Source organism: Tauraco erythrolophus, chromosome 8 (genome assembly GCF_009769465.1).
Source record: "Tauraco erythrolophus isolate bTauEry1 chromosome 8, bTauEry1.pri, whole genome shotgun sequence".
NCBI classification, from domain to species: Eukaryota; Metazoa; Chordata; class Aves; order Musophagiformes; family Musophagidae; genus Tauraco; species Tauraco erythrolophus.
Genome location: NC_141472.1, coordinates 20,999,221 through 21,022,919, shown reverse-complemented (window position 1 = coordinate 21,022,919; position 23,699 = coordinate 20,999,221). Strand labels below are relative to the sequence as shown.

The 23,699-nt window shown below is 44.3% G+C and overlaps 1 protein-coding gene across 1 annotated transcript; it reads left to right on the top strand.

The window, feature by feature from the left end:
* Positions 1–7,727: 7,727 nt before the first annotated feature.
* Positions 7,728–16,467, top strand: CDCA7 (cell division cycle associated 7). Its single transcript, XM_086615833.1, has 10 exons — positions 7,728–7,757; positions 9,421–9,546; positions 9,947–10,057; positions 12,227–12,478; positions 12,912–12,989; positions 13,742–13,930; positions 14,361–14,501; positions 14,944–15,093; positions 15,659–15,795; positions 16,431–16,467. Exons 1-10 carry the CDS (start codon positions 7,737–7,739, stop codon positions 16,459–16,461), a joined length of 1,236 nt encoding a protein of 411 aa, XP_086471959.1. The 5' UTR covers positions 7,728–7,736; the 3' UTR covers positions 16,462–16,467.
* Positions 16,468–23,699: the final 7,232 nt, after the last annotated feature.

The following is a 23,699-nucleotide window of genomic DNA, read 5'->3' as shown; positions in this document are numbered from 1 at the left end:
AAATTTTCTTATTTTTTTCAAATTAAAATGCGAGACTGTCTGTCAGGGCTTACACAGAACCTGTTTGTTCATCCGGCAATGCTTTACTCCAGATCTTGTAGGAATCACAAGAGTTGCTCAGCTCTCTCTGGATGCCAGACAGCGGCTGAACGGTTTCAGGGTGAACAGCAGTGTCTCTCTCCAGCCGTTAGTTCTTAGCCCTGTTGGTGGGTTGGGAGGGAGGAAGCAGTGCTCAGCTCACACAGGAAGAGCAGGTTAACCTCAGCGTTATGGTCCTTGGTTTTCTGAAACCTTACAGGCTTCCCCCTGCAGCTGATGTCCTCATGGCATGATGCTGAGACTTCTTTCTTTTTCTGCCAACAAAATGTGTAGTTCAATTTTTTAAGTTTTTTTTTTTCTTTCCCATATACCTAAGGATGTCTTAAAAAAAAAAAAAAAAAAAAAGAAAAAACAGGAGGATGGAGAGCAGGCACTTAACACTGCAGTCAGTCCTCTTTAGCTGAGCAAGGTGTCCCAGAGCTGGGTCTGACCCTGGTGGGTATTGGCTAAGTACACAAGTTTCCCCAGCAGCGCTGCGGTCAGAGGAACTGGTTGTAGGAGGCAAGTGTCCTGGGGACCCGCTCCACGGAGAGACCAATGGCCAGCCCAGCAGCCTGGCGTGGTGCTGCCCCAGGAAGGCGCCAAGCAACTGCGCTCTTGGGTGCGTGTTGCCCGTGTCCCGCAGGTCAGAGGCAGGTATGCTGCATGCCGCAGACCAGCTGGCGGTTCCAGCGCCTGTGGAACTCTGCTCTTAAGCATAGCGAGCAGCAAGTGAATGTGAGACTCCCTGGAGCAAAAACATTGCCCAGTCCTGCAAACACAGACCACTTTTTTTTCACATGCAGCCAGGGCTCAAGGGGGCTGCCCGCGTGCAGCTTGCTCGACAGAGCTGAAGGCATTTCTGAAAGGGGGAGAGCTGCTCAGCGGGCTTTTGTAGCGGCTCATCTGCCTGCGTGGGGAGAGGACGAAATGGCAGAGTAACCCGTCTCCCAGCTCAACCCCTCACACAAGCCTTTCCTTTTCCCACAGAGCCTCTGCAGATTCACAGAAGGTTGATTGTTGCAGAAGTGACAGCCCACTGAAGAGTCCAAGGGGCCCCCCAAATCATAAACAACCCCAGGCTGCTCCTCACCCTAACCCCTTGTGACATGAGCAGACCGGCAGTCCATCTGCAGGCAGCGGAGCTGCAGAGGTCCCTTTTTACGGCCTGGGCAGGGATTTCACCCAGCTCAGTGTTTGATTTGGGCAGTGCTGTAACTTGTCTCTCTTGCAACATTTCCAGTTGTTGCTTTGGCTTCATATCAATTTCAAAGCATGTACCAAAAGGTTACGCCTGCGCTGTGCTCGTCAGGAAAACAAACAGAAGTAATGGTCAGAGATGGGAGACAGGATGGCTGTCTGACTCCTTTTCACTGGGGAACGCAGCTACCAGGGTTTCACCCTGTCTGGCTGCCACCATGATGTCCTGCACCTCTGTGCTGAGGGGGATCTGGTCATACTGACTGGGTGGGATGGGATGACCGTGGGACCTGGTCACTCTGCACTCATGCTGCTGAGACCTGCCTGTAGCAGGGGAGATGCCAGTGGCTCCTGTGTCTTCCCATCTACACCCAGATCTCGGTGATGCTGTGCCAGCAAACAAAACACTGCTGTGCTCCCTGGAGCGGTGGTTTTCACGGCTGGGGTTAACGGATGTCATTGCTGCTGGTTGATTATTTCTGTGAAATGCTGGAGAAAGTAAACCCGGTTCCTGTTCAGCTGGGAGGGGAGAGCACCTGTTTGTGCCTCCCCCCGGCACTGCCATGGCTGAGCTAATATCCCGTGAGAACCTACTTTCTCACTGGCGTCGGTGTGAAACAGGGATGGGTGGTTTTGGAAATTGTTTACGTTTTAAAGAAAATATTTGCTACTGCAGTTTTGCTCTTTCTAACCTGCTCCCAAGCAACTGGCCATGTCTGACAGCAACACCACCCCCCCCGGGCACACAGCAAAACCCCACGCGCTGACCACGGTCTGGCAGCTCGCTGAGCTGATTTTAGGAGCAGAAGTTGTCCGAACCCTCTGCGTCCCTCCTCCTTCCGAAAAGCCCCTGGCCGAGGCACCCCTTACCACTGTCCTCCCCTCCAGCTCAGCCGAGGCTGCTGAGGATCAAACCCCAAGTATTTTAAGGCTTTCTATAAACTTGCTGCCAAGAATACTGGACAGTGTGTCAAAGATAAGCACTTGACTTTTTTGATTGTGTTGGAGAATGCACTTTGACCTAATTATTATTATTATTATTACTATGTTAAGCTGGGAAGACGGGCAGTTGCCTTTGTAATTGTGGAAAAACCCTAAACCGAGAGACCTCCTGACATCTCACGTCACGAAAATGGAACCAAATAGCTGTGCTACCTCTGAAAATTACATCTGACAGAATTATTTTCTGTATATGTGTCCACTATAGAAGGGTTTTTACATAATTTTCTTATCTAATGAAGTGCCAAAGCTTAGCAGTTCAAGCCAGTTTGTTGCAAAAAGTTAGAGGTTAGGGAGGAGAAGTCTATTACAGCAATAACACTAATAAGGGTCTGCCGAGATCACGTTCAAGTACATGTAAATACAGGGCATTTGAGATGAAAATCTCAGAGGACAGAGGAACGGTGCTGGGAGGCAGCAGCAGCCGGGGGCAGCTGAGAGCCAGAGGTAAAGCATGCAGCCCTTCTGCAGCTCCCATCCCAGCACCACCTACATTGCCCTAGCCCCGCCGTCTGTCCTGAGGGTCAGCACCTCCTCCTAGAAACTTCATGAGGTGTTTTTGCAGATGCTGAGGGACTACGGACACAAACACTCTGCTATGTGGAATGAAGTGGTTTAATATACCTGGGGCTCAACATATACATTTATTTTCCTGTCTTAGGAAGAAAGGTGAGGGCTCCCTGCAGCAGAGAGAGGACATTTCTCTCATGCTGTGAATAAACACAAGGCAGGCCTGAAACCAGAACCCCCTGGCAGGCAGTAGGAGCCCCGGAGGAGGCTTTCTACCTGTCCTCTCTCCCTGCTTCCTCCCTCCTGAGGGAGCTGCAGGGAGAGAGGTCCCTGGGGAGAGGGTTAAGCCACTACCTGTCCCCCCACTCCCATCCTCTCCCAGCAACTGCATCTCACTGAAGGCTGGTGGAAGCAATGCAAACAACGCAAATCAACATTCACAAAGACGCAGTGGCAAAGCTTATATAAAAGGGAAAAAAAACAGACTGCAGAAAGCATTTTTGATTATTTTCTGATAGCCTCCTGTTTCCCACAGCTATGCATTTACAGAACATTTTGTAAGCAATTTCTTTATGACGTGACTTAATCTATTTTGTGTTTTCAAAGAGAAATATAAATCAAAGCCCAAGAGTGAAAGGGCTGGGATCTTGAGCTTTTAAAAGTGGCTATTGCATATCAACAACAGCTACTTTTGATCAACATTTTTGCTATGCATTTGGTGGAATGGCTACAGGATACTCAAATGAGCATTATAATTACACTGCCATAATGTGCATCACAATGCTCCTGGCTCCAAATAACCTGCTACGACTTATACTTGGAATAATCATTAAGATTTGTATCAAAACTGACCACCTTTCAGCTATTTTCTTAGTGCGATGATGAATATAGGTTCCTAGAGGCATTTATCGACTGCACTTTTTCTCTCCCTGGGCTGTATTTATTCCTTTGATTTTCCGTCTCTTATTCTTTCCATTTTCCTGGTCTCACCAGTTTGTATCAAAGAAACATGGTATCAAGTAGGATCAGACACGACCACCTTCAATTCAGCATACAGGATGCGTTCGCACCCCGACTTTACTAATAAGGAACTTACAGTAAAGCACAAGGAGATACAAACTTGTTAAATTAAAAGGGGAAAATGATTTTTTCCTTAGAGAGAGAAAAAAGGAAAAAGATACTAATTGCATTGTGGAGGTATTTTGTGGAGCTGGTACAGTTGGGCTTGGCTATAAACTGATTATATATGCTAAATATTTAAATTTACATTTATTTTATAAATTCTGGTTCTACCCATCAGAGCACAATGTTGAAGTATTTACAGTAAAAAAGTACTTCATAAAAATTAACATCCAGCAAACATGTAGAGGTCTAACTATAACTAAATCCAAAAGTGGCCATCCCCCTGCTTCTCTGTAAGAACAAGTGTCCCTTCTGGGTTGCAGTCGGAGCAGTTACCTGATTATGCACCTTATTATGTCGTGTGTAGTAGCGTTAGCCACTGGAGGGTGACATGTGAGCAAATGCATATGCCTGATCTGATCTTTTACAGAAACACACCTTTCAAGGGAGAGAAAAACAATTAGCCTGTGTTATAGGTTACCGATTTACAATTTACGCCATAAATCAATGTCTGATTATTTTAATGCAAAATGTTTTAGCTTCATTTTATTGCATTAATGGTTTCAATAACACTCTGTAATTTGTTTAGCTGAAGAGGTGATCGGACAGCCCTTGCAGAAATTTTTAATTAGGGTCATTAGTGGCTGCAATCTTATTCTTTTTTATGGAGCTAAGATACACGTTATTGCATTGTGCTACAGATACTCTGTGGTCATGAGAATCCACACTCTCCACTGAAATACTTGCATCTATAAATCTGTGTCACTGTGCAAGTGCCATCACAATAATTACTAGCATCGCACAAACATTAATTAGTGTATCCACATGCTATTTTAGGCAGGTAGAAATGTATTGCCTCAATTTAAAAAAAAAAAAAAAAAGGGAAACTAGAGCATAAAGAGTGTTGTCCATAGTTAAGACAAGAAGCGTGTAGGACAGCCAGGGACGGGGCAGCAGGAGTCCTGTCCTGCCTCTAGAGAGAAAAGCTGTGTTGCAATTCCAACAGCCGAAATCTGCGGGGTGACGTGCAGGACAGCGCTCGTCCTTTGTCCTGGCGGAACAAAGGTCACATTTACAGCTTCTGACAATGGAGCTATTGTCGTTGGAGGTCCATGTTCTTGTTACTGCTTGAAGCTCCTAATTCGTAAACAACTTTGATTCCCCTAGACGGATGCAGAAAGCATTGCATGTTCCATCTGCTGCACATGCCTCTGTCATTTCAGCCGATCCCTTTAGCAGGTCTTCCAAGGGCTGCTACCATGTACTGACAACTCATTTCAAGGAAAGGCAAGAATTTAAGATACTATTTTCTTGGAAACACCTGATAAAATACTCCAGATAATCTCTGCTGACATGTGAGCCCTGAGAGGCGAGCTGGCCCCGCAGCTGGGCAGCAGGGGAGACGGAGAGGCTGGTAGCGCTGGACAGGCCATGCAGGACCCAGACTGGGGGACCGAACGGGCAGGGATGTTTTCTTATGCTCACATTAGCCTAATTTGAGTTAAATGTGGCTGAAAATGCAATGCTTACCCAGGTTCAGCTTTGCAGGTCCTCAGCTATTGCAAATAGCTGGATGTAGGACAGTGATGCTGCCTACATTTCGACAAATATTAAGAAACTTTTTCCATCACGATAAAGCCAGTTGGTAAACTCGTTCTTTGGCATGAAGATGAAAATTAGGGAAATGACAGGGGTGCAGGTCACACAGCCATCTCCTGAGTCACAGACCTTCATTTTCTGGTACCCTGCACTGTACCATAGGAGGGGAAGCCCCTGCCCTTCACATACTTCATGTTTCTCTTCTGCATTTCCTGCCCCCTTCTCCCCAATCCACTGTGAAATATGAGAGCTGACATACACAATTTTCAACAAATTAATTCTATTTCACATATGAAAAAAAAAAAAACTGAAAATACAGTTCACAAAATGTCCTGTCTGGTTTCCCCACAAATTCTCTGCTCTGGCCTATTAATTTTAAAGCCATTTGACTATGTATATTGTTTGAAGAATGCTTTTCCATTAAGCATTAAATGGAAAATTAACTGCAGTCTGAAGTATGGATTCAGCTAGCCCCATCAGTACTCCATAACATTTCATATGATGCTCTTAAAAGCTGTGAAGGTTGGCTACTCTTCTAGTAAATTTCTGATAATCATGATTCAAGATGTTAAGTGTTGTTACTGTTGAAAGACTGGAATCTCTTTGTCCAGCTCAGTAAACTAGTATTTGTAGATTTTTTTTTTTTTCTGAAAGAGTAAAACTACATCAAAATTCAAGAAATATTCCCCTGTTCCCAACTGAGCTGTCTGGGTTGGAAACCATCTGAGTGGCAATCCTCCACCAACGTAGATTTAGAGGAATTGAGTGTGGCCTGGTCTCCAGGGAACCAGGGTTTAGTTCCTCTGCTTTTGTGCGTGTGCTGAGCAGCCAGCGGTGCAGGTAAGTATGTAATTATGGGCTTATTTAAAACGGAGATTCTTTTACACAACAGATTGCAGCACGTGCAGGGAGAACAACGCCCACAGACAACAGAAAACCTCCACGAGGGAACTCTATTGTGCTGCAGCCTATTTACAGGCTTTGGCTTAGAGATGATTCGTGGTTTGCTTTACACGGGCGCGGGTTTGTGTGCAGGCTGCACGTGTGCGGAGCCTCCTTCCCTCGTGCCCATTCCAGTGGGGACTCGCCTGCTGTCGGGAAGGTGCCTGGAAATGCTGAGCGCTACACAGTTGTGCTGCTTTTGAGCCCTGCTCGAAGCACAGGATGAACGAAGGACTACAGCAAACGCCGGGGCCACAAATCCCGTACAGCCTCTTCAGGGCTTCTCTCATTACTGTTGCATTTAATGCGATACTACAAACGTTACAGAAAATGGTTTACAATGTCCGATGATCTGCCTTCTCCTGGCCTGTCTTCAATATTTTGTTTGCAAAGAGCAACGCAGCCAACTTCTTACTAAAATCCTCTTTGCGCTGCTGGACTCCCAGGGGAGCGGGGCCAACGGGCGTCACCCACGACCTCCCTGCTAGTGCTGAGCGGCACTGGCGGTACGCCGGCAAATAACGCTACCTTTACTGGGGCAACACAGCACAGCGTGCACGCTGCTGGGTGGGCTTTCTAGTGACGCACCCCTCTGCCATCCCGTGCTGCTGACTGCAGGGCTGCTGCAGCCTGGTGCTCTGCGGGGCCCCAGGGTGCCCGGGGGACGGCGGAGGCTGCCCCAGCCCCGGGGGCAGCCAGGACACGGGCCCCCGGCTTTCCTTCATGGAGAAACCCCTTCTGCCCCCGACAGCTGGCAAACTGGAGTTTGGGTGTTATTTCAGAGTGGTGGAAACCAAGCCAGGTTTGGCACATAAAATTAATTTTTTAAAAAAGAGGGAGAGTTGGAGACTACGCCGGCTGCCCCGGCCCTCATCCCGCGGGGCGGCTCGGCACAGGACGGCCTTCCTCCGCCCCGCCGCGCCGCGCCGCGCCGCCCCTCCCCTCTGGCACGCGAGTCCCGCGGCTTTCCGACCGGGAGCTTTTCGCGCCACAGCGCCAGGCCCTTGCAGCTCCACAAACCCCGCACCGCGAATAGAAAAAAATAAAAGAGGCCCCCGCATAGCCCCTCCGGGGGCACCTCGGAGAGCTGCTGTGCTCCTTAGCAGAGATGGCGGGTGGGCGCGGGGTGGGCACGCCAGGTGCCCGATCCCGAGGGGGTGTCAGCTGCATCTGCCAGGACGCGGGCGCCAACGCGGGAAAGGCGCCGCTGGGCCCCCGCCCCCCGCGGTCTCAGTCGCTTTGGCGCGAACCTTCAGTTCCCCGGTGCTCGTCCCGCCGCCGCCAGCATGGGTCTGTCGCGCCCGCAGGTGAGCGCTGCCCGCCGGGCTTCGCGGGCGTGGGGGTCCCGGGGGCGCGGCGCGGCTGCGGGTTGCTGCTGGCGACGGGGGGGCTGTGGCGCTTGTGGCCGCGCTCTCCCGGGCCCTGCGGCGTCTTCACGGTCGGGGCAAGCCGGGCTCCGGGGGTGGCTGGTGGGGTCAGGCGGGGTGTCTTTGGGCTGGGGCACCCCAGGAGGAGCGACAGGGGGGCAGCCCCGCCACGCGGACCGGCAGCCCCAGGCTTCCTGTCCCGCCGCGGTGCAGGGGGTCCCCGCGCACGGTGTTGCTCCCGCCCGCCTGGTTGGGATAGGGGCCCCGCTTCGGGGCTGCCCTCGGTGGGGTCAGGCGGCGGCGGGGGGTGGCCGGCCCGGCGCCAGCCTCTCCGCGCCCCCGCCTTCTGCCTCCCGCCTCGCGGCGGGGGGCCGCCGCGTGCCGAAGGTACCTCACGGCGGGGGGCGGGCGTAGAGCGTCGCTGCGGGGCGCGGAGGCGGGCGGCCCCGCGCGGGGTGTGTGAGGGCGGCACCATCTGAGCAGGAGCGGGGAGAGCTGCCCGCGCCCCTCGGCCGGCGCGCCGGGCGGGCAGGCGGCCGCTCCTGAGCGGGGGAGGCCGTTCTCGTGTGCCGGTGGCGCCACCCGGGCCGGCCTGGCTTGGCCTTCACCGCGCTGGGCGGCCCCGTGCCCGAGGCCCTGCGGTGCAGCCCGGCCTGCCGCGGCGGGGTGTCTCCGGCTGGGCGCTCCCTCAGCCGCGGGAGGCGACGCCAGAAACGGCCCCGTTCGTGTCTGGGGCCGCAGCTGTGCCGGGCTGCGCCGGGAAGCTGTTCTGTTCCCCGTCGGCACCAGCGGAACCAAAGCATGGGCACCCTCGGGTGCTGCGGCGCCGCTCCAGCCGGAGCAGCGTGCTGAGCGGGGCTGGGGAGCGGGCGGAGGTCTTTAAATTGCCCCAGCTCGTTACTGGTTAAACCGTGTTTATGAAATATTTGGCCCAGTCGGCTGGGCCTATGGACTGGTGACATCTAAGTGTGGGTGCAGCAGGCTTGGCCTTCGGGTTGCTGCCACTGGAAACATCCCCTGGAAATGAAAACCTGAAGCCCATCAAAAAAAGTATTTCATGCTGGTAATAAAACTAACAAAAGCAGCAAGCTCTTGTGTCTAGAACAGTTGTTTCAAAGCTCCTCTTTTGTGTGGCTGTGATCCTGAGTCCCTTCCTGAACAGCTGCAGTGTATTTAGTGTTTGCTTTAAACTAAAAATAATTAATGAATCAAAGCAGATTTCTAGGTACGGTTTGTGTGCTTGTACTTTTTTTCCAGCATTGCCTATAATGAGTAAGGAAGGATATGGTTTTTGTGTATGCTTCCACTTGGCTGTCATTATTTCTAACTATTGAACAAAATTATTTCTAAATATTGAACAAAATTATTTCTAAATATTGAACAAAACTCAATGATCAGAAGTGTATCAGAGCAGAAACTATTCAAATTCCTAACGTTGGGAATTATTTCAAAGCTGATGATAATTCTGCTGCTTTGTATTCAAGACTGTTAAACATTCTAAAATGTTCAGACCTCCTAAACTTCAATTTAAGGATGTTCTTAAAAGCTAGTATACTACAGTAAGGTCCCTTTTATTAATAGTGTTGCCATTGTCCTTTTGCAGCGCCGAGGTCGTTCAGGAAGGAGAAACTTCACAGTATTCCGAAATACAAAACTGATTCCCATGGAAACATCCTCATCCTCTGATGACAGTTGTGACAGTTTTGGTTCTGATAATTTTGCAAACACAGTAAGTACAGTACAAGAACAAATACAACTGAATGTACAGTGCTAGTAAAGCTTGCAAAAATGTAAAGCTAGTGAATGTTTTGTGCATGACTAACACTGCTTGCTCTTCTTATGCTTTTGTATAGTAGTTATAAATCTATGCTATATGCTGTAATTTCATTTCACTCTTCACTTGTGCTTCTAGGTGGTAATTGTTGGAAACAGATTAGCTATTTATTCTAGCCTTTGAAATGTCACCTAACCCAACATGCCTGATAATTTGCAACTGCGGTTCTGAAACCCCTTGTTAATGCCTTAACTATTTTTTTTCCTTATTAAAAAAGCTATTTGCTTATACTGCACTTGTAAATGTGAGTAATTTTTTGTACAACTTCAGTTAAAGAATATTTTATTCCTCATAGAAATGCAAGTTTAGGTCGGATATTAGAGGAGAACTGGCAAAGATTTTTCACGAAGCCTCTGATGATGAATCCTTCTGTGGCTTTTCAGAAAATGAGATTCAAGGTGCATTGGTAAGACAGTTGATTCTAGTTTGCAATTTTAAATTTAAATTCTTACACATGATTAATTGAAAAATATTGGCAACTTCAGCTCGAAAGTCAAATGTTGTCAGAAAGAAGCATGATTTTATTTAATTTAATGTACAGTCTAAGTACCCATAGTTTCATTTTCTTTTTTTCTCCATAAAAAGCTCTCAAGCTCCTGAGTTTTGCAAGTTCAGAATAAAATCTGCTATAGGGATTTTGAAGTATAATACCTCTTAAAACTATCCTTGCTGGTTGTTGCTCTCTTAGACTCTAACACTTCTGATTTACTCAATATGAATTGTTGTGGTAGCCCATGGATTTGAGCAAACCTGAGGAAAATTTCTGTGTATATTGACATGCAGTCAGACCCGCACTCTGACAGTGTAACAGTAAGAAGCTGTACTTCTTTAGAGGTAGAGAAATAGTGATAGATGGTGAAATCTGCCTTCCTGCTTTTCCTTGGCATCAGTGCAAGAGCAGTTTTATTGCTTAAAAAGACCAACAGTTGGTATTTAGTAGAGAAGACAGAAGTAAAACCACGTTTGGCATAAAATAGATTCGTTGTAACTTCAGAGCATGCTGAGGAATGGCTAGAAAAGAATAATGTCTGATTGGAAGAGAACGTGCCTGAGTTAAATAATACACAACAGTAAAGAGAGTTAAGTAGGAGACAAACTGGAATAAATATGTAAGAAAAAGAACTATGTACCTGGTTTAATAAAAACCCTGTGCGAGTGAAGATTGCCATTTGAGACTGATGGTCTACGCATATGAAGCGGGAAGCCAGTTGTTACCTATGACTAAAATAAGACTATCTTACGGAGTCTAAACCTAAAAGACTCTTGTGGTTTAGCCTGGCGGGCAGCTAAATGCCACACAGCCACTCACTCACCCTCCCCCACCCCCCAGGGGATGAGGAAGAGAATTAAAGGGGAAAGAGAAGATCTGTGAGTTGAGATAAGAACAATTTAATAATAATATATGAATATATATGTGTGTAATGATAGTACTATATGCAAACAAGTGGTGCACAGTATAATTGCTCACCACCTGACGGCTAAGGCCTGTCCCATCCTGGTTAATGATCCTGAAACAGAAAAGTCCTGACACTGCAATCTCGTATGAGAGAGAGGCCGAGAGAGAGAGATATCTCCAAGAGTGAGAGCCCCCAGAAGAGCAAAAGCCCTTCTTTCTGGTCAAGCCTTATCTTTATACTGGCCATGACATTGCGTGATATGGAATACATCATTGACCAATTTAGCCCTCCATCCTAAGTCAAAGTTCAAATCATAAGGGGAGTTGTGGGCCCTTTGTCCCGGCCATGCTCCCCCCAGCCTGTTGTGCTCCTGCACACTGGCAAGAACACGGGAAGCTGAAAAGTCCTTGAGGTCTCAGTGCCAATATAACCATCAGTGCGCTATCAGCATTCTTCTTGTAATGAGTCCCAGACTAAAACCAAAACACAGAGCTCTTCTAACTGCTAAAAAGAACTAACTCTGTCCTACTCGAAACCAGGACAAAGCCAAAGCATGTTGTAAAATAGGCTTTTAGCTGAAGAAATTAATTTCTGCCCTCGCTGAACCTTGGGCTCTTGCAGAAGTTGTAAGCAAGGCATCAGAATTCAAAGATCAGAAAATATTGGGATTTTATTCTTAATTATTTCATTGACTGGCTGTAGAAGGAAGTTTTCACTTGATATCGTTGATACTGAGATGACTGTTCTTGACAGCTTACAAACTTGAGTTTGATCCTGTGCTGAGGACTGTGTAAGGGCTTTTTTTTACAGCCAAATACAGGATATTGCAAAATCAAGCCCTTTAAAGGCAATTTGCTTTCTCACACACACAAACTATCTTTACTATTGGGCTTGCAAGCGACGACTAAGACCGCTGCAGTTGAAACCAAGCTCCTTTTCCTGATGTGTTGTGGCAGTAGTGTGGTACTCTGAGAGGTTTTTTTATCCCCGCACTTTGCTCTCCTCCTGCCTCCTTCGCCTTGCTTTAGGTTATGCTAGAGCACTAGGACTGGAGATGTAGACGTCTAGATTTCAGCCAGATAGCCTCTTTAGCTGCCTCCAGACAAAATACTGTTGAACAGTATTTAATTGCAGAGCAACTCATTTGGATTTGTGCTTGCTTTCTTGTTTGTTAACAGAAATTGGAATCAGATTCAGAGGAGAATGATACAAGTGCTGAAAGTGAGGTAGCTCAGAGAAGGCAGAAATGCCCTGTTCCTCTAAAAGTAGCCATGAAGTTTCCACTTCGAAGATCGGTGAGGAGGAAGGGTGAGATGGAACCTCTTCCTGAAAAGCTGATGCCTACTCCAGATTCAGACTCTGACTCTGAAGAAAAGGGTTCGATGTTTTTAGAAAAAAGAGCTTTGAACATAAAGGAAAACAAAGCAATGGCAAGTACTCATTGTCTCCCTGGGTGCTCTCTCTTCTTTCCCTCCTCTCCCTCTCCTTGACTCTTAGGGACCTCTTTGGTTGTTCAAATTAACTCTTAATGGGAATTATGTGACTGCATTAAGAGGAATTTACATTCCTCATATTTAAATCTGATACTTTCTGTTTGCTGGCATGTGAAAATCCATAGGCTAAGTACTTCAGTAAAAGTCCATAGGCTGCAAGCCTAAAGAATAGGGCTTCAACATAATAAGTTTGAGTGTTTTCGAATTACTTGCAGTCACTAGAACATAAATAAAACATAAAAGTAAAGTTGAAGAGTGACTGCATTTCGTATACGTAATTGTACTTCTAGCCATTGCTCTAATCTAATAGTCTGTAGTAGCACATAAACACCTTTTTAAAGTTCTGCTTCCTTTTTCTTTCCCTTGTTAGCTTGCAAAACTAATGGCTGAGTTGCAGAATGTTTCTGGTATCTTTGTTGGGAGAAAGTCCTTGCCAACTGACAGTCATGTAAGTATAAACTTAAATATATTTGCCTTCAGATTTCTGAAAGTCAAATTCTGACATTACAAAACAGGACTCACAATTAAAAAACTTAATAAACCATGTAAGTCAAAGTCCAGTTCAGAATTTTATTGCTTCCTAAAACAGGCATCCTCATTGTGCAGTTCTCTATTGATTTGTCACCGTATAAAGCAGAACAAATTAATTCATAAAGGTTAGGTGTCTCCACAGGCCAATAAAACTAAACAAGGTGCTGTGTAAATATGTATTTATGCAAAGGCTGGAGATAAGGGGAGCGGCTCAGACTTTGAAGCTCAAGCCTGAATATTCTGCAAGTTTGGAGCCGCGGAGAAAAACCTGACGTTTGGCTTAAGTCCTTAAAGAAGGTTGGGTTGTGAATCGGCAGTGTAATGAATTTCACTGCTAATTTACCTGTAAGCTGCGTGAAGATGGCAACAACACTAAAAGTTGCAACTCCTCGTATATGTGGGTTGTGCTGCTGGGGAATGGCAGAGTTATTGTATCTCATAGCTGCATGGACACAAACATGCAGACTGTTTCTCTGCAGCTAGCAGAATGCCTAAGACGAATTTGTCTAGGATGTTTTTACCTTGTGTTTTCTGATTTGGGTCAGGGGGTAGCTAGTCTTCATCTTTGGGAGAGACAGAAGGAAGGCATGTCTTTTGGGAGAGGAATTTGTAATAGGGACAGAAGCTGGTTTTGCCTGTTCTATTAGAGGTTTTTAAAACTTTTACCAGGGACAAAAGAGACTTCCAAGACGTTCATTGCCCAGAAGTGCTTTGAGGCGGAACCCAGACCGAAGTTCTCGGCCTTACACAAGATCGAGGTCCCTGATTGAAGGTCCTCCTACTCCTTTGCCAGAAGAGGATGATGATGACCGGTACATCTTAGTGAGAAGAAGAAAGATGTCCGATGAATACCTGGAGGTATGTTGAGATTCTAGTTCTCCTATTGCAGGTTGAGCACGAAGGTGATTTTATATCCATTCAAGAAAATACCAATTCATACAGAGTTGATCAAGATGACGAGTATGCCATGGCTTTGGAAGAAGTACAGAAAATAGCATGTTGTATGTGTTTTCTATTTCCCCTGCCTTATCCTTGAAAAATTGCTCCGTTTTGTACTCCAACGGGAATTAAGCCAGATCCAGTAGGATTTCTGGACACTGAAGGTGACAGATCAAATGAAGGTGCTAAGGCTGTATCCATATCATATGTCTTTGCAAATATCTATCATCTGTTGTTTAAATATATGATGGATATTGGAGACTCTGGCTTTTCTTTGAAGATTCCCACCTTGTTTATGTAGATTTTTTGCTGAAACTAAAACTAAAAGTATTGTGTCTTCACTATTCAGCATGAAGCCTGCACTCCCAGGAGGGGTCACCGTGGTGCCATGGCTTTTCCACACGTTGTGCGCCCAGTTGAGGAGATAACAGCGGAAGAGCTGAATAATGTTTGTGGATCTGCAAGAGAGAAAGTATATAACAGGGCCACGGTAAGTATGTTCCAACTTTAGTGAAACGCATGGTTTGTGAAGTTGTGTTCTTGTTACTCTCTGCCTGTGATTTAGCATCAAATAGAGCAGACTCCCTCTCACTGAGAGGAAGGATGTGATTTTTGGGAGAAGTATGCCTGAGATCTGGAAAAATCGTCTCTTACCTGTCCCTGAATTTATAGAATGGCATTTACCAAGCCAGTTAGCTTACTTTCACCCTGGAACAGCTGTAGTACCTAGGTGATACTAGCTGAGGAAACCGATTAACAGACAATGAAGAAGCAATATGAAAACTGTCTTGGTTTGAACTTGCAAGGTGGCTTTCTCTTTCAGGATAAGTGCTGTTAGCTGTGAAAGTGGTTGCTTGTTAAATGCTCTATTCCCCTAACTAAAGAACCGTCTTTAACGCCTTGTTTCCTGAACTACTTTCCTTGTGTTCTAGGGATCCACCTGTCATCAGTGTCGCCAAAAAACCATAGACACCAAGACAAATTGTCGTAACCCTGACTGTGTAGGAGTACGGGGCCAATTCTGTGGGCCATGCCTCCGCAATAGGTATGGGGAAGATGTCAGAGCGGCGTTGCTGGATCCGGTGAGACAATTTTGAATATTGGCTTTGTTGTGCCTAACGAGCAGAGGAGTGCATTGGTTACTCATAGCAAAAGAGTTTTAGCAGGGGCACTGCTTACAATGCTGTAGTACATAACGCCATCCTGGTTTGATTCTATTGTGTAGAACTCATCTTAGTCACTACTATAGCTTTATTTGCAGGAGTAAACTACGAGAGCAGAGCAGCTGCCAAAAAATTCTTGTATTTGAGCATCAGAACAGTGTTCTCTTTTGCCTTGCATTAGTGCTTAATACTCTATGGAAAGGAACTGTATCATGGACAAAGTGCTGCTGTTGTGGGCTGTGGAAGTGGTGCAGGAGTTGAGCAGAGTGGGATGCTTCCTGTGGTTATGTGCATGGCAGGCAAAGGAGAGTTCAATCCCTTACAGACTGAAGAATTTGTACTCTTGCACTGGTTTAGACAGCTTCTGTGGCACTGATGTTCACTGCAGAACTCAGTACAGAGCAGGGCCCTCTTTTAAGTTGCAGATGTGACTCATGTCTGGCGCTTCACTTCAGTTAAAAAGGCTTGTCTGTCTTTTGTCTAGACTTGGAGGTGCCCACCATGTCGTGGAATCTGCAACTGTAGCTTCTGCAGACAGCGCGATGGCCGATGTGCTACGGGTGTCCTGGTCTATCTGGCCAAGTACCATGGTTATGACAATGTTCATGCCTACTTGAAAAGGTAAGTATGCCCTTGTGTCAGTGGCATGGCTCTGCTCTAAGTGGAATAAACAGCTCAAAGCTCTCCACATCCCAGTTTGTCACGTAGATCTGGAGATCAGTCCATGTTGCCTTTAAAGTCTTATAGCGGTCTTCCAGTACCTCAAGGGGGCCTACAGGAAAGATGGGGAGAGGCTGTTCAGGAGGGCCAGTTGTGATAGGACAAGGGGTAACGGTTTTAAAATAGAGGGAGGTAGGTTCAGGTTGGATATTAGGAAAAAATTTTTACCATGAGAGTGGTAGAACACTGGAACAGGTTGCCCAGAGAGGTGGTGGATGCTCCATCCCTGGAGACGTTCAAGGCCCTGAGCAACCTGATCTAGTTGGAGATATCCCTGTTCCTTGCAGGGGGGTTGGACTAGATGACCTTTGAAGGTCCCTTCCAGCCCTAACCATTCTATGATTCTATGATTCTATGATTTTGCTGTATGTTTTTTCTGACATGTTGGTTTTTACCCAAAACAAGCACTATATCCACTCTATCTTTTGGCTCTCAACTTCAGCTGTGTTTATTGTCAGGGCTTCCACTAATTTGTCTAAAGAGTTTCCAAACAGTGTTTTGCTGTAAGCTAACTCATGTTTCTACTTGTCTTTCAGTCTGAAACAAGAACTTGGAATGGAAGACTGAAGCTCTCCACTGCCTTTAAATTACGTGCATTTTCACCAATGTTATTTACTGCCTACAGTGAATTGTTTAAGCAAATGAGATTACAAAGCCAGTGCCTGCCTTCTCTCTCCTTTTGGGTAAAAAAAAGGATAAAGAACTTCCACTTGTCTCAGTGCAAATCATACTTGGGAAAACTCTTTAATGAAGGTCTTTGCTCACAGGCGATTGTTTTCTTTTTAAACGACTTTGCAAATCAGATAGCATCAGTCCTTGCTTTCATGCTAATAACTTTTGGTTTTTTTTCCTGAAAGGAGATGGGGCTTTAAGCCATTAAAGTTGTATTCATGCAGTGATCTGTGCTGCAGGTTTATTTATGATTTAAAGTGGATCACAAAAAGATACAGATGTTCTGAAAATTCAGAGCACTGTTCCCCACAGAACCAAGTAGGGAAAGGTGCACGCTTAACTCCAGGCCAACTTCTGCTGCTGTAATACGGACTCTCATTGAACACAAAGTATCAGATAGAAGTCAAGAATTATCTAAAACAACAATGCATTCTTAAGTTCAAAAAGGAAGCCCTAAAAGTTGCAGGTGAGCAGTCTCCAAGCACTAATATTTGGTTTTCTAGAGTACTCAAAGTGCACGTCGGCCATTTTAAGGGAGATTCTCCAAGCGACTTAAAAAATGTAGCAGAAGCAGTTGGGGATGGCACTTTGTATTTTTGTCCAGATGAGAAGAGGCCGCTGCTGAGAGCTTGCCCAACAGCACTTGCATTGCCTAGTGATGACAGTGATGTGAACTTACTGGTATACATTGTGAAGTGACCACCACTCTCTCTAAACCAGAATGTACTCTTTCTTAAATCACTGGTTTTGTGGGTTCTCTTCTCCTTGCTTTTGCTGCAACTACAGAACTGCTTCTTTGCAGAATCAGCACTGGTCCTGGGGAAGAGGGATGCCTCCAGACCAGGGCTTGATTAAGTAGAGGGGTAGTGGTTCATGTGACTGTTGGCCAACTACAAGTGGATGAAAGATGGTAATTTGTTGAATTTGGTTATCAGGGAAAGGGACAATGGCAAACAATCGCTGGAATCAGAAATTAGATTTTTTTTTTTACCTCTGAAAAAAATTAAAAAGCAAGGAATTTTTAAGCTACAGTCTGGTTTAAAGTGATTTATTCTTCCAGTTACATAGAGCAGCATAAACATAAATAGACAATGTTCTCAAGAGACATCCTGGTTGTAGTAATAGATGAGGAGGAATGATTGCTTCATCAAAAAGGCTTTTAAAAATAAATAAAAAGGGAGATGTAATGGGTTGCATACAATTTGTGAGCACTTACATATGTGGTTAGTGCTGTGGTCTCCTCCGTAACAGTCCAGCCATATTTTTGTATCTGCATCTGCATGATTGTAGAAGGATCTTTTCCGTGATGTTAACGAAGCACGAGTACAGCAAAAACAGAGCTAAGAATACTAGTGTGCTGTGTGGTTGGAGTCTTGTGTACTCAGTAGTGCAGAAAAGAAGGTGCCATGAAAATTGCATCTGCAGAGCCACAAAGTGTATAAATGCTCTTAGTTTGGTTATGGAAACTACTGTATAAGCTTTGTGTAAGGTTTGGAATGCAATATTATAAATAACGTACAGTTGAGGAGCAGAAGAATCGACTTGCTCTAGTTCTCGGCACTAGAACAAAACATGGGTTTAGACTTCTCTGCTTGCACAGTGTTTGCACTGTGCGTATACATAATGATCCACAGTTTATACCTTTCTGGGAATTACATCAGTATATGTGGGAGGGGAGAGGAATTTAGAAACAAAAGATATTTGTGTCTCAGACTTGCAGTTCTGTTTCATACATCATCTGTCCTATTGGAAATCTGTCCGCTCATTGTCTTTTTTTATGGTGTGAATAGCTGTGCAATCTGAAATAGAGTGCTCTACCCTCTAGGAACATTTTGTGAAGAAGGAACTCTAGAAATACATGTTCTGACAGATAAGAGGGATTTTATTTTATATTATTTTCCTTCTCCTAATTGCTGGGCTTGCCTTCTGATTGCTAGAGTGTGAAAGGACTGTGCTAAAAGTAAACCTTTGCGTCATATCACGGAAAGTGCTGTATTTAGATTTACTTGGATCTACAATGTTCTGTAAAAAGTTTTTTATTTTGAAAATAAAAATTTTCTGGTTTAGAATTTTTGCCTCTTAACTGTTCGTAAAAAGCCTGTTAGAGCTGTACTTAGATTTCACCACCTTTCGCGTAAACATTTGTTGCAAAGTCACTTCAGTTGCTCCCATCAAACTAGGGGGAGCACTGGGACTAGGACATCTTTCTCTCCCGAGGCCTGTGTCTCTGAGCCAGGCTTGCTCTGATATTCATGCTGCTTGGATTGAATTGTTTGGTACCTGGTGACTAACTTGTGATGATAGAATTATATGGGTGCTGAGTTCAGGCCACATACAGACTTTAAGCACATGCCGTGTGCTTTACCATTTTGCTTTTTTTTTTTTCTATGGTTTTGTTTTGTTTTTTAAACCTAGATACCTACATCCTGAGCTGAGAAGGTTGAGGAGGATATTACCATTTTGGACACAAGTTGAAGTCAGGTGCCTGCCACTATTTATTTATTTATATTTTTCCAAACAGACTCTTAAGTAACTTCTCTTGGGAGCTCTGTGCTGGATCAGAGAATTACCTGGGGGGCCTTGATTACAGGCTGACAGTGCTGAAGACTATTTTTGATACTTGTGCCTTTGCATCGGGGTCTAGAGAGAGGAGTTACATGAGACTGTGGCAGAAGATTGCACAAAGCCGACCTGTAGCAAGGAGGGAAACGAGATCAAGCAGAGAGTGACTGAGCTGTCCCCAGATACTGTCTACTGGTAAAATCCTCCTGTTGTTACTCTCACCCAAAAGCTTTGTTTAGATGCATTACCTTTCACCACACTGCTGGTGATGTGAGAATAAATATGTATGTAATGGTGTAGTAAGCTAACGGCTTATGTGATGGTTTTGAGGTGTCTCAATACACCTTTTTCCTCAAGCCTCTGTATGACGGCTACTTAAGCACTGTTGATACTAACTTGACAAATAGTTAAAGAGCTCATGGTTTATATCTGCAGCAACTTACGAAACTTTATGAGGAAAAGATCCTAACTCTGTCACTTTTAAAAACAAAGGTGCATGGAAATAGAGTGTCACTGTTAAAGGAAGAACAGAAGAATGAAGCTCATGTGTGAGGTAGAATGACTTAATTTGTTATAGAAAAAGGCAATACGAGTCGATAGTCCCTCACTACTCTCAGCTTTAGGGCCAGGTGATTTTGTGCCTAGGTCTCATATAACTTCTATTTTTTTTTTTTTAACCTGGTATAATAATTTTAAACTGATAGAAATAGAATACTGAAAAGACTAATAGATAAATTATATTCTTAAATTCCTTGGAACTTTGTTCCCTGTGATGGGAGGTGGATGGGAAGGGCATTTGTGGCTATGTAATAATCTGAGAGAAGAGACTGCTGGAAGGATGAGTGACAGTTGCATTTTTTTTTTTTAATTTAAATATGTAAATAAAACCCCAAGCTTGCTTATGAGTAAACTTTTCATTACAGTGATGCAGTTTCTCCTGATGGAATTGGCTAAAACCTCCTTACTATCAGAAGATTCTCTTAGACCAGTATATATTAATATAGATGTTATTCAGTTCTTCCCTGTCTTGCTTGCTTTTTAAGGCAAATGTTGAAGCAGTAGGTCTCTTCAAATCTTGAGAGAAAGGATTTTATCTTCCTTACTTGTTAAGCAAACTTTTTTTTATTATATGTAAGTTACAAAAATAGCACTGAAGTGTTGCTCTGCAGGCTGCTGAAATAGCATATGCTGTACGTTCCAGAGCAACACACTCAGCCACTTAACCAGTTACATCGGTGTAGGGAGCTGCAATGGAAATTTTAAAAATAGATGTTAGCTTTGGAAACTACCCCCCTCTCCCTTCCTAGCCTCATGGGCTAATAAACCTTTATTTTGTCTACTGGAAACCTAAAAACATATTTTGAAAACATACTTTGAAGAGAAAAGCAAGGAGATGGTAACATAAAGTAGCACCATCGTTTGCTTGGTTAGGCTCACAGGATCAAAAGGGCAAAATGGTTGTATCTAGTCAGAGAATGGCTTTCAGTGTACCAGGGTGAGGGAACACAGCTGACTTTGAAACCTTATCTGTAATACACAACGTGCATCTGAAACATTTGGCAAGAGAGTCACCCACTGACCTCTGCTGGCATAAACCAGTTTGTTCTCACGGCTTTTTGCTAGTGCAGCTCCCGCATGGCTAATGGCATAAGCTAGCGTGGATATTTTGGAAACACTGTCGGCTAGTCTTTCATGTTCTTGGCCTCACAACTAAAACAAAGTGAGTAAAAAGATGCGACTTTCTCTGTTGAGTATAGGCTGGCCAGTCTGGGGTCCTAAACACCAGCACCCAAGTAATGCTGTGCTGTGTTATAGATATACATGAGTGTATGGGCTGCAAATGTTAAGAGAGAAGAGCATCACAGTTTCATGCTTGGGTCACATTCTTCTGCCAAATAATAAGCCTGACACTCCTAGATGAATGTTAATCCACAAACCCTTTGGGGCGGGGGTGGCAAATGGGAGGGGAATTATGTTTGAACCCCAAAATGTAATGATTAGCGATAGGAGTCCTGAAACTGGGAGGTGAGGGGGGAATTGGGAATCCTATTGTGACTGATATTTATAAGAAGTTGTGGATATTGAATTTGTATGAAAACATGTCTAGAGCCTAGAGCTACAGTCATATTAAACAAGATCTGCTTGCTGCTGTTTGGTACAGGCTTTCTTCCAGCTAGAATTGATCGAACTCTGGTTGCAAGGATGGCAGATAGTTCTGTTATGTGAAAAAAATAAACCAGAAGTCATGGTATGGTCAGGATGGGGTAAGAAGGCATTGTGTCTGTCTTTTTTATTAGTAGTACTTTAGTAGGGTTTGCGCTGACCACTTGAACTAGAAAAAAAATGGGTTGAACTGTAGATCCTGCTGCGTTGAGCCCTACTCATACAGTCTTTCCCCTGGAGTATGTCTGCAGGTAAAACTTATATCTATTGCTGAAAGTGGAAACAAAACGTTACTGAAATTATAGATTTGTTCGGGCTCAAGTTAGCTTTATGTCCTTACCTGTCGATATCATTGCAGGCAGGGAGAAGGAAATTGTGTGCTAGGTTGTTAAGAGGTGTAAGGAATGGAAGCCTATGGCAAGCATCCTCATTTTCTTTTAATCATGCACACAATAACGAAGTAATCCTACCAGAAATCCTTCTTTTGGCCTTGCTTTACCTCCTTTTAGCTTGAATGCTCGTATAAAAGTGGTATGTTTGTGAATTGCTACATAAATTAGGCATTCACAATTGACTGCCACCAGGGCTGAGAGTGAGAGGGCTCCCACAAATATAAAAATTTGTAATTGTTCAGATTTTCAGAGAATTAGCAGTTATGTCTCCTCCTCGAATATCCAAACAAACTCCTGTTTGAAAATAAAACTACTGGAAAGACTACTGAACACTTAAACATTTTAGGCTCAGAGATATTTAGATGTTTTCTATTTTATTATATAGCTGAAGTAAAGAATTTTAATCAGCGTCAACCATTTTGTTTAATACCTTGGAAATCCACCATCTTTAGATGTGCTCTGAAGTTCCAGATCTAGAGGCTTAGCTATGTTACTACTCGAAAGTGAATGAACATAGGCACTCTTATCTTAGGTGATTCTCTTCTTATATAGCTTATTAGCAGAATTTAGCAGTAGGAAAGATCCTATTTCTTAGTGCTTTTGTGCTATGGGTTTTTTGTTGTTGGGTGTAGGGGGGGTTGGTTTCAGTTTTGGATATTTCTTTTTGAGGCTGGTTGTAATGTGAATACAAGTGATAACAGTGAATCATCAGGAAAAAAAAAAAAACCTTTGGAAATAAGCCAGAGTCAAATTCTTTTCTCGTGCTCTGTTCAATCTGCTTCCTCTTTAAAAGAAAACTTTCACATTAGCAGAAAAATAAATGCTTAGCCAGAGTTCTTTTTGTGTCCCTTTCAGCAGGGAGAAGGGGATGAGTGTGCCGAGCTCAATGCCCATGCTGGCTTCCTCCTGCCGTGGAGAGTTAACACTCTAAAAGCTTTTTCTTCCCCCTTTATTTCTGTTTCCATTTAATTCTTATGAAAAAGTTGCGATGTTACAATTTTGGTATTGGAAACCAAGCACAGAGTTTTTGTTGTGAGGAACTGAACTGCTTTGATGTAATCCTAGTTTTCTCTGGGAGAAGTAACTTCTAGTTTTTAAATGATTGCTGTGGCTAGAAAACAGCATCTGCACTACAAAGCTCTGAAGAGTACCTCCAGTAAATAAAAATATACCAGTATTTATGGTATCTATGTGCCCATTACAGCATACAGATACAGTATTCTGTCAAAGCCTTCTGGTATGGTCTTAAACAAGTCACTTTTTCTTGCAGCTGTAAGACCAAAACCCCATTCACCCACATAGCTAATGCCTGCTTTAGAAAAAATTTGCAATTGAATGTTCTTAACATGATTACAATTAATTTTAATCAAGACATGCAGACTTACCCACAGCAAGGAATAATGCTTTTTTTTTCCTTTGTACCTTCTAAGCACAGACTGGAGATGCATAGAGTGGAGATACGCACCCTTTCTCCTTGCAAGCAGAGTCTATTTCTTAGATGTATTTACTGTAAGTATGTTATGCATTATATCTGAAATAGAGAGTTGAGAGTATTGCAATCTGTTAGGTACCATTTTCTTTCTTCCTAATGTTTTTCCTGTTTCCAAAAGCTTGTGTCTAACATCTGATTTATTTAAATTTTTTTTTTTCAGTTCTGAGGGAAAGTTACAGATGAGCTGAACATTTTGGCTGTCAGGCTTAGCTAACTTGGTAATTAAGCCGGACAGCTGAAATCTAGCTTCTATTTTTCCCCTCTGTAGATATCACATTATATTTTCAGCGTGTTTGGATCCACAAGGAGATGTGATTCCTGCAAGATCTTAGGGTGAAACAGTCAGCCTCGCTGGAGCACCGGCTCTTGCCGGTATGCCACGGCCTGCTGTACAAAATGCAAGAAGACACAGATTGTGTAAAAGGGATTCTTGGAAGTCCCTGTGATAAATGGCTGTCTGTACAAAAAGCTCAACTCTTCCACACAGTTAAAAACACCTAAACCCCTTTCTGCTTCAGTTTGAG

Bases quoted from the DNA above. Each gene is read 5' to 3' on its own strand.
- CDCA7 (XM_086615833.1), top strand. From the start codon at position 7,737: ATGGGTCTGTCGCGCCCGCAG. The intron at 7,758-9,420 runs GTGAGCGCTGCC...GTCCTTTTGCAG, and splicing joins TGGGTCTGTCGCGCCCGCAG to CGCCGAGGTCGTTCAGGAAG. The intron at 15,796-16,430 runs GTAAGTATGCCC...CTTGTCTTTCAG, and splicing joins GTTCATGCCTACTTGAAAAG to TCTGAAACAAGAACTTGGAA.